The sequence below is a fragment of the Oncorhynchus mykiss genome, chromosome 2 (genome assembly GCF_057628025.1).
Source record: "Oncorhynchus mykiss isolate SJ-2025 chromosome 2, ASM5762802v1, whole genome shotgun sequence".
Classification (NCBI taxonomy): domain Eukaryota; kingdom Metazoa; phylum Chordata; class Actinopteri; order Salmoniformes; family Salmonidae; genus Oncorhynchus; species Oncorhynchus mykiss.
Window position 1 is genome coordinate 8,182,501 of NC_143023.1, and position 10,000 is coordinate 8,192,500.

General features: G+C 45.7%; 1 protein-coding gene across 4 annotated transcripts in view; it reads right to left on the minus strand.

The window, feature by feature from the left end:
- Positions 1-10,000, minus strand: part of LOC110515064 (oxysterol-binding protein-related protein 3) — a 129,201-nt gene that overhangs the window by 49,001 nt on the left and 70,200 nt on the right. For all 4 annotated transcript variants that reach the window (XM_090187202.1, XM_090187215.1, XM_090187198.1 and 1 more), the window contains one exon: positions 4,942-4,995. In XM_090187202.1, the coding sequence (XP_090043328.1) occupies positions 4,942-4,995 (54 nt within the window). The remainder of the gene's footprint in view (positions 1-4,941; positions 4,996-10,000) is intronic.

Genomic DNA, 10,000 nt, shown 5'->3' on the forward strand with positions numbered 1-10,000 from the left:
TTTATAACCACGTCAATACAGCCATGTAACTTCTCAATCTGAAAGACAGGAACATTAATAACCATGTCAATACAGCCGTGTAACTTCCCCTTCTCAATCTGAAAGACAGGAACATTAATAACCATGTCAATACAGCCGTGTAACTTCTCAATCTGAAAGACAGGAACATTAATAACCACGTCAATACAGCCATGTAACTTCCCCTTCTCAATCTGAAAGACAGGAACATTAATAACCACGTCAATACAGCCATGTAACTTCTCAATCTGAAAGACAGGAACATTAATAACCACGTCAATACAGCCATGTAACTTCCCCTTCTCAATCTGAAAGACAGGAACATTAATAACCATGTCAATACAGCCGTGTAACTTCTCAATCTGAAAGACAGGAACATTTATAACCACGTCAATACAGCCATGTAACTTCTCAATCTGAAAGACAGGAACATTAATAACCACGTCAATACAGCCATGTAACTTCCCCTTCTCAATCTGAAAGACAGGAACATTTATAACCACATCAACACAGCCATGTAACTTCCCCTTCTCAATCTGAAAGACAGGAACATTAATAACCACGTCAATACAGCCATGTAACTTCCCCTTCTCAATCTGAAAGACAGAAACATTAATAACCATGTCAATACAGCCGTGTAACTTCTCAATCTGAAAGACAGGAACATTAATAACCATGTCAATACAGCCGTGTAACTTCCCCTTCTCAATCTGAAAGACAGGAACATTAATAACCATGTCAATACAGCCGTGTAACTTCTCAATCTGAAAGACAGGAACATTAATAACCACGTCAATACAGCCATGTAACTTCCCCTTCTCAATCTGAAAGACAGGAACATTAATAACCATGTCAATACAGCCGTGTAACTTCTCAATCTGAAAGACAGGAACATTAATAACCACGTCAATACAGCCATGTAACTTCTCAATCTGAAAGACAGGAACATTAATAACCACGTCAATACAGCCATCCATGTAACTTCCCCTTCTCAATCTGAAAGACAGGAACATTTATAACCACGTCAACACAGCCATGTAACTTCTCAATCTGAAAGACAGGAACATTAATAACCACGTCAATACAGCCATGTAACTTCCCCTTCTCAATCTGAAAGACAGGAACATTAATAACCACGTCAATACAGCCATGTAACTTCCTCTTCTCAATCTGAAAGACAGGAACATTAATAACCATGTCAATACAGCCGTGTAACTTCTCAATCTGAAAGACAGGAACATTTATAACCACGTCAATACAGCCATGTAACTTCTCAATCTGAAAGACAGGAACATTAATAACCACGTCAATACAGCCATGTAACTTCCCCTTCTCAATCTGAAAGACAGGAACATTTATAACCACGTCAACACAGCCGTGTAACTTCTCAATCTGAAAGACAGGAACATTAATAACCACGTCAATACAGCCATGTAACTTCCCCTTCTCAATCTGAAAGACAGGAACATTTATAACCACGTCAACACAGCCATGTAACTTCTCAATCTGAAAGACAGGAACATTAATAACCATGACAACACAGCCATGTAACTTCTCAATCTGAAAGACAGAAACATTAATAACCATGACAACACAGCCGTCTAACTTCTCAATCTGAAAGACAGGAACATTAAGAAGGTCTGAGTAATGGCTGACCGTGTAGAAGCATTATTGCTGAAAGAGACAGAAGTCTGCATCCCAAATGGCACCGTATTCCATATATCAAGGCTGCCCAACCCTCTTCCTGGAGAACTACCATCCTGTGGGTTTTCAGCCCAACCCTCTTCCTGGAGAACTACCATCCTGTGGGTTTTCAGCCCAACCCTCTTCCTGGAGAACTACCATCCTGTGGGTTTTCAGCCCAACCTTCTTCCTGGAGAACTACCATCCTGTGGGTTTTCAGCCCAACCCTATTCCTGGAGAACTACCATCCTGTGGGTTTTCAGCCCAACCCTCTTCCTGGAGAACTACCATCCAGTGGGTTTTCAGCCCAACCCTCTTCCTGGAGAACTACCATCCTGTGGGTTTTCAGCCCAACCCTCTTCCTGGAGAACTACCATCCTGTGGGTTTTCAGCCCAACCCTCTTCCTGGAGAACTACCATCCTGTGGGTTTTCAGCCCAACCCTCTTCCTGGAGAACTACCATCCTGTGGGTTTTCAGCCCAACCCTCTTCCTGGAGAACTACCATCCTGTGGGTTTTCAGCCCAACCGTCTTCCTGGAGAACTACCATCCTGTGGGTTTTCAGCCCAACCCTCTTCCTGGAGAACTACCATCCTGTGGGTTTTCAGCCCAACCCTCTTCCTGGAGAACTACCATCCTGTGGGTTTTCAGCCCAACCCTCTTCCTGGAGAACTACCATCCAATGGGTTTTCAGCCCAACCCTCTTCCTGGAGAACTACCATCCTGTGGGTTTTCAGCCCAACCCTCTTCCTGGAGAACTACCATCCTGTGGGTTTTCAGCCCAAACCTCTTCCTGGAGAACTACCATCCTGTGGGTTTTCAGCCCAACCATCTTCCTGGAGAACTACCATCCTGTGGGTTTTCAGCCCAACCCTCTTCCTGGAGAACTACCATCCTGTGGGTTTTCAGCCCAACCCTCTTCCTGGAGAACTACCATCCTGTGGGTTTTCAGCCCAACCCTCTTCCTGGAGAACTACCATCCTGTAGGTTTTCAGCCCAACCCTCTTCCTGGAGTACTACCAGCCTGTGGGTTTTCAGCCCAACCCTCTTCCTGGAGAACTACCATCCTGTGGGTTTTCAGCCCAACCCTCTTCCTGGAGAACTACCATCCTGTGGGTTTTCAGCCCAACCCTCTTCCTGGAGTACTACCATCCTGTTGGTTTTCAGCCCAACCCTCTTCCTGGAGAACTACCATCCTGTGGGTTTTCAGCCCAACCCTCTTCCTGGAGAACTACCATCCTGTGGGTTTTCAGCCCAACCGTCTTCCTGGAGAACTACCATCCTGTGGGTTTTCAGCCCAACCCTCTTCCTGAAGAACTACCATCCTGTGGGTTTTCAGCCCAACCCTCTTCCTGGAGAACTACCATCCTGTGGGTTTTCAGCCCAACCCTCTTCCTGGAGAACTACCATCCTGTGGGTTTTCAGCCCAACCCTCTTCCTGGAGAACTACCATCCTGTGGGTTTTCAGCCCAACCCTCTTCCTGGAGAACTACCATCCTGTGGGTTTTCAGTCTAATTTAACACATCTGATTCTACTAATTAGCTGCTCAACAAGACCGTAACTAGCTGAATCAGATATGCTAAATCAGGGTTGGACTGAAAACCTACAGGACAGTAGATCTCCAGGAAGAGGGTTGGGCAGCCCTACTCTATATAGTGCACTACTTTTGACCAGGGCAGGGAATAGGGTGTTATTTGGGACACAGTTGGTGTCGTATGGTACACAGACTGCATGTCTCTGCACAGATACACTGGTTGAACATTGGGACATTATTATTCAGTATGGTCCTGGCTGGTTTTAACTCTTCCTGTACACGGACATTCAGGGTGACTTTGACATGTGGGAACATTTGATTTATCGTAACTGCATTAAGCCTCCCACAAGTTCAAATCCCTGAGCTGACAGGCAGTTAACCCACTGTTCCTAGACAGTCATTGAAAATAAGGATTTGTTCTTAACTGACTTGCCTAGTTAAATAAAGGTAAAATAAATAAATAAATAAACATGACAGCATGTAGCTTAGCACGGCAGGTAGCCTAGCACTGCAGGTCGTCTAGCACTGCAGGAAGCTTAGCACGGCAGGTAGACTAGCACTGCAGGTAGCCTAGCACTGCAGGTAGCCTAGAACCGCAGGTAGCCTAGCAGTTAAGAGGATTGATGAATCTGCCGATGTGCCCTTGAGCAAGGCACTTAACACAACCCAGTCCCAGCAGTATCTCAGGACCTGACAACCCAGTCCCAGCAGTATCTCAGAACCTGACAACCCAGTCCCAGCAGTATATCAGAACCTGACAACCCAGTCCCAGCAGTATCTCAGAACCTGACAACCCAACCCCAGCAGTATCTCAGAACCTGACAACCCAGTCCCAGCAGTATATCAGAACCTGACAACCCAGTCCCAGCAGGATCTCAGAACCTGACAACCCAGCCACAGCAGTATCTCAGAACCTGACAACCCAGTCCCAGCAGTATCTCAGAACCTGACAACCCAGTCCCAGCAGTATCTCAGAACCTGACAACCCAGCCCCAGCAGTATATCAGAACCTGACAACCCAGCCCCAGCAGTATCTCAGAACCTGACAACCCAGTCCCAGCAGGATCTCAGAACCTGACAACCCAGCCACAGCAGTATCTCAGAACCTGACAACCCAGCCACAGCAGTATCTCAGAACCTGACAACCCAGTCCCAGCAGTATCTCAGAACCTGACAACCCAGTCCCAGCAGTATCTCAGAACCTGACAACCCAGCCCCAGCAGTATATCAGAACCTGACAACCCAGTCCCAGCAGTATCTCAGAACCTGACAACCCAGCCCCAGCAGTATATCAGAACCTGACAACCCAGCCCCAGCAGTATCTCAGAACCTGACAACCCAGCCCCAGCAGTATCTCAGAACCTGACAACCCAGTCCCAGCAGTATCTCAGAACCTGACAACCCAGCCCCAGCAGTATATCAGAACCTGAGATCTTACCGTAACATCCTCTCACATCCTCTGGTTTTCTTTAGTTTGTACTATAACATTACTGGTTGCCTCCACCCTTTTTAAAAAATGTGTTTACATTGTTTTTTAATGTTTCTTTTTAAAAATCAATAAACAATTGGTCCCCCAAAAAACATGTATTTCAGATGCTGTAGGAGAGAAAGTCAGTCTGATGTGCTTTCTGTGATAGCTGTGTGTGATTAATGAGTGTCCTAGCAGACAGAATGGGGACAGAGGGCCAGCAGATCTTTGTACTCACGTCAGCACCACACTTGGCATACTTCAGGATGCCCTTGTCCAAGTAGAAGTATCTCTGTAGAAGATAAGAGAAAAATAAGAGATAGAAATTAAGAGATAGAGATGGAGAGATTGAGAGAGAAAGGGAGAGAGAGAGAAGACAAGAGAGGGATGAGCAACACACAAGTCATCCTCTGGGCAGTGGTTCAACCTCTCTGTGAGGAGCCTGATGGATTCACCCTCTCTGTGGAGTTAATACATTTATTAATATCTGTACGCTCAGACATTTCTCTCTCCATCCCTCTCTCCCTCCATCCCTCTCCCTCCATCCCTCTCTCTCTCCCCCTCCCTCCCTCTCTCTCCCTCTCCCTCCCTCTCTCTCCCCCTCCCTCCTTTACAGTGTACTAGTTTTGGTCAGGGCTTGGCCATAAGACTCTGGTCAAAAATTTAGTGCACTAGGAAAAAGGGTGTTTATTTGGGACGAACACTCTGTGTTTATGAAAACCGGCCTGGTGCCATGCACATCTCGTATATCATTAAAATGGGACTGTTGATACGATAATGAAAACAGTTTCAGAAGCTTTAAGTCCTTATGGCAGTGCATGTATACATCTTTACTAGTCCTTTCTGTACACATGTCCACTCTTAGAAAAAAGAACAATCTAGAATCTACAGTAAAATTGTTATTTGGCTGTCCCCATAGGAAAACCTTTTGAAGAACCCTTTTGAGTTCAGGAAGAACCCTTTTGAATTCCATGTAGAAGAACCCTTTTGAGTTCCATGTAGAAGAACCCTTTTGGGTTCCATGTAGAAGAACCCTTTTGGGTTCCATGTAGAAGAACCCTTTTGAATTCCATGTAGAAGAACCCTTTTGAGTTCCATGTAGAAGAACCCTTTCCACAGGCGGTTCTACATGGACCACAAAATAGTTCTACCTGGAACCAGAAAGGGTTCTCCTATAGGGACGGCTGAATAAACCTTTTGCAACCCTTTTTTCTACTTATATCATCTGTATCCATCTCTACTGAGGTCATCTGTATCCATCTCTACTGAGGTCATCTGTATCCATCTCTACTGAGGTCATCTGTATCCATCTCTACTGAGGTCATCTGTATCCATCTCTACTGAGGTCATCTGTATCCATCTCTACTGAGGTCATCTGTATCCATCTCTACTGAGGTCATCTGTATCCATCTCTACTGAGGTCATCTGTATCCGTCTCTACTGAGGTCATCTGTATCCATCTCTACTGAGGTCATCTGTATCCATCTCTACTGAGGTCATCTGTATCCATCTCTACTGAGGTCATCTGTATCCATCTCTACTGAGGTCATCTGTATCCATCTCTACTGAGGTCATCTGTATCCGTCTCTACTGAGGTCATCTGTATCCGTCTCTACTGAGGTCATCTGTATCCATCTCTACTGAGGTCATCTGTATCCATCTCTACTGAGGTCATCTGTATCCATCTCTACTGAGGTCATCTGTATCCATCTCTACTGAGGTCATCTGTATCCATCTCTACTGAGGTCATCTGTATCCGTCTCTACTGAGGTCATCTGTATCCGTCTCTACTGAGGTCATCTGTATCCATCTCTACTGAGGTCATCTGTATCCATCTCTACTGAGGTCATCTGTATCCATCTCTACTGAGGTCATCTGTATCCATCTCTACTGAGGTCATCTGTATCCATCTCTACTGAGGTCATCTGTATCCATCTCTACTGAGGTCATCTGTATCCATCTCTACTGAGGTCATCTGTATCCATCTCTACTGAGGTCATCTGTATCCGTCTCTACTGAGGTCATCTGTATCCGTCTCTACTGAGGTCATCTGTATCCATCTCTACTGAGGTCATCTGTATCCATCTCTACTGAGGTCATCTGTATCCATCTCTACTGAGGTCATCTGTATCCATCTCTACTGAGGTCATCTGTATCCATCTCTACTGAGGTCATCTGTATCCATCTCTACTGAGGTCATCTGTATCCATCTCTACTGAGGTCATCTGTATCCATCTCTACTGAGGTCATCTGTATCCATCTCTACTGAGGTCATCTGTATCCATCTCTACTGAGGTCATCTGTATCCATCTCTACTGAGGTCATCTGTATCCATCTCTACTGAGGTCACCTGTATCCATCTCTACTGAGGTCATCTGTATCCATCTCTACTGAGGTCATCTGTATCCGTCTCTACTGAGGTCATCTGTATCCATCTCTACTGAGGTCATCTGTATCCATCTCTACTGAGGTCATCTGTATCCATCTCTACTGAGGTCATCTGTATCCATCTCTACTGAGGTCATCTGTATCCGTCTCTACTGAGGTCACCTGTATCCATCTCTACTGAGGTCATCTGTATCCATCTCTACTGAGGTCATCTGTATCCGTCTCTACTGAGGTCATCTGTATCCATCTCTACTGAGGTCACCTGTATCCATCTCTACTGAGGTCACCTGTATCCATCTCTAGTGAGGTCATCTGTATCCATCTCTACTGAGGTCATCTGTATCCGTCTCTACTGAGGTCATCTGTATCCGTCTCTACTGAGGTCATCTGTATCCATCTCTACTGAGGTCATCTGTATCCATCTCTACTGAGGTCATCTGTATCCATCTCTACTGAGGTCATCTGTATCCATCTCTACTGAGGTCATCTGTATCCATCTCTACTGAGGTCATCTGTATCCATCTCTACTGAGGTCATCTGTATCCGTCTCTACTGAGGTCATCTGTATCCGTCTCTACTGAGGTCATCTGTATCCATCTCTACTGAGGTCACCTGTATCCATCTCTACTGAGGTCACCTGTATCCATCTCTACTGAGGTCATCTGTATCCATCTCTACTGAGGTCATCTGTATCCATCTCTACTGAGGTCATCTGTATCCATCTCTACTGAGGTCATCTGTATCCATCTCTACTGAGGTCATCTGTATCCATCTCTACTGAGGTCATCTGTATCCGTCTCTACTGAGGTCACCTGTATCCATCTCTACTGAGGTCATCTGTATCCATCTCTACTGAGGTCATCTGTATCCATCTCTACTGAGGTCATCTGTATCCATCTCTACTGAGGTCATCTGTATCCATCTCTACTGAGGTCATCTGTATCCATCTCTACTGAGGTCATCTGTATCCGTCTCTACTGAGGTCATCTGTATCCGTCTCTACTGAGGTCACCTGTATCCATCTCTACTGAGGTCATCTGTATCCATCTCTACTGAGGTCATCTGTATCCGTCTCTACTGAGGTCATCTGTATCCGTCTCTACTGAGGTAATCTGTATCCGTCTCTACTGAGGTCATCTGGATCCGTCTCTACTGAGGTCATCTGTATCCGTCTCTACTGAGGTCATCTGTATCCGTCTCTACTGAGGTCATCTGTATCCGTCTCTACTGAGGTCATCTGTATCCGTCTCTACTGAGGTCATCTGTATCCATCTCTACTGAGGTCATCTGTATCCGTCTCTACTGAGGTCATCTGTATCCGTCTCTACTGAGGTCATCTGTATCCGTCTCTACTGAGGTCATCTGTATCCGTCTCTACTGAGGTCATCTGTATCCGTCTCTACTGAGGTCATCTGTATCCATCTCTACTGAGGCCATCTGTATCCATCTCTACTGAGGTCATCTGTATCCGTCTCTACTGAGGTCATCTGTATCCATCTCTACTGAGGTCATCTGTATCCATCTCTACTGAGGTCATCTGTATCCATCTCTACTGAGGTCATCTGTATCCATCTCTACTGAGGTCATCTGTATCCGTCTCTACTGAGGTCATCTGTATCCGTCTCTACTGAGGTCATCTGTATCCGTCTCTATTGAGGTCATCTGTATCCGTCTCTACTGAGGTCATCTGTATCCGTCTCTACTGAGGTCATCTGTATCCATCTCTACTGAGGTCATCTGTATCCGTCTCTACTGAGGTCATCTGTATCCGTCTCTACTGAGGCCATCTGTATCCGTCTCTACTGAGGTCATCTGTATCCGTCTCTACTGAGGTCATCTGTATCCGTCTCTACTGAGGTCATCTGTATCCGTCTCTACTGAGGTCATCTGTATCCGTCTCTACTGAGGTCATCTGTATCCATCTCTACTGAGGTCATCTGTATCCATCTCTACTGAGGTCATCTGTATCCATCTCTACTGAGGCCATCTGTATCCATCTCTACTGAGGTCATCTGTATCCATCTCTACTGAGGTCATCTGTATCCGTCTCTACTGAGGTCATCTGTATCCGTCTCTACTGAGGTCATCTGTATCCGTCTCTACTGAGGTCATCTGTATCCGTCTCTACTGAGGTCATCTGTATCCGTCTCTACTGAGGTCATCTGTATCCATCTCTACTGAGGTCATCTGTATCCGTCTCTACTGAGGTCATCTGTATCCGTCTCTACTGAGGCCATCTGTATCCGTCTCTACTGAGGTCATCTGTATCCGTCTCTACTGAGGTCATCTGTATCCGTCTCTACTGAGGTCATCTGTATCCGTCTCTACTGAGGTCATCTGTATCCGTCTCTACTGAGGTCATCTGTATCCATCTCTACTGAGGTCATCTGTATCCATCTCTACTGAGGTCATCTGTATCCATCTCTACTGAGGTCATCTGTATCCGTCTCTACTGAGGTCATCTGTATCCATCTCTACTGAGGTCATCTGTATCCATCTCTACTGAGGTCATCTGTATCCATCTCTACTGAGGTCATCTGTATCCGTCTCTACTGAGGTCATCTGTATCCGTCTCTACTGAGGTCATCTGTATCCGTCTCTACTGAGGTCATCTGTATCCGTCTCTACTGAGGTCATCTGTATCCGTCTCTACTGAGGTCATCTGTATCCATCTCTACTGAGGTCATCTGTATCCGTCTCTACTGAGGTCATCTGTATCCGTCTCTACTGAGGTCATCTGTATCCATCTCTACTGAGGTCATCTGTATCCATCTCTACTGAGGTCATCTGTATCCATCTCTACTGAGGTCATCTGTATCCATCTCTACTGAGGTCATCTGTATCCATCTCTACTGAGGTCATCTGTATCCATCTCTACTGAGGTCATCTGTATCCGTCTCTACTGAGGT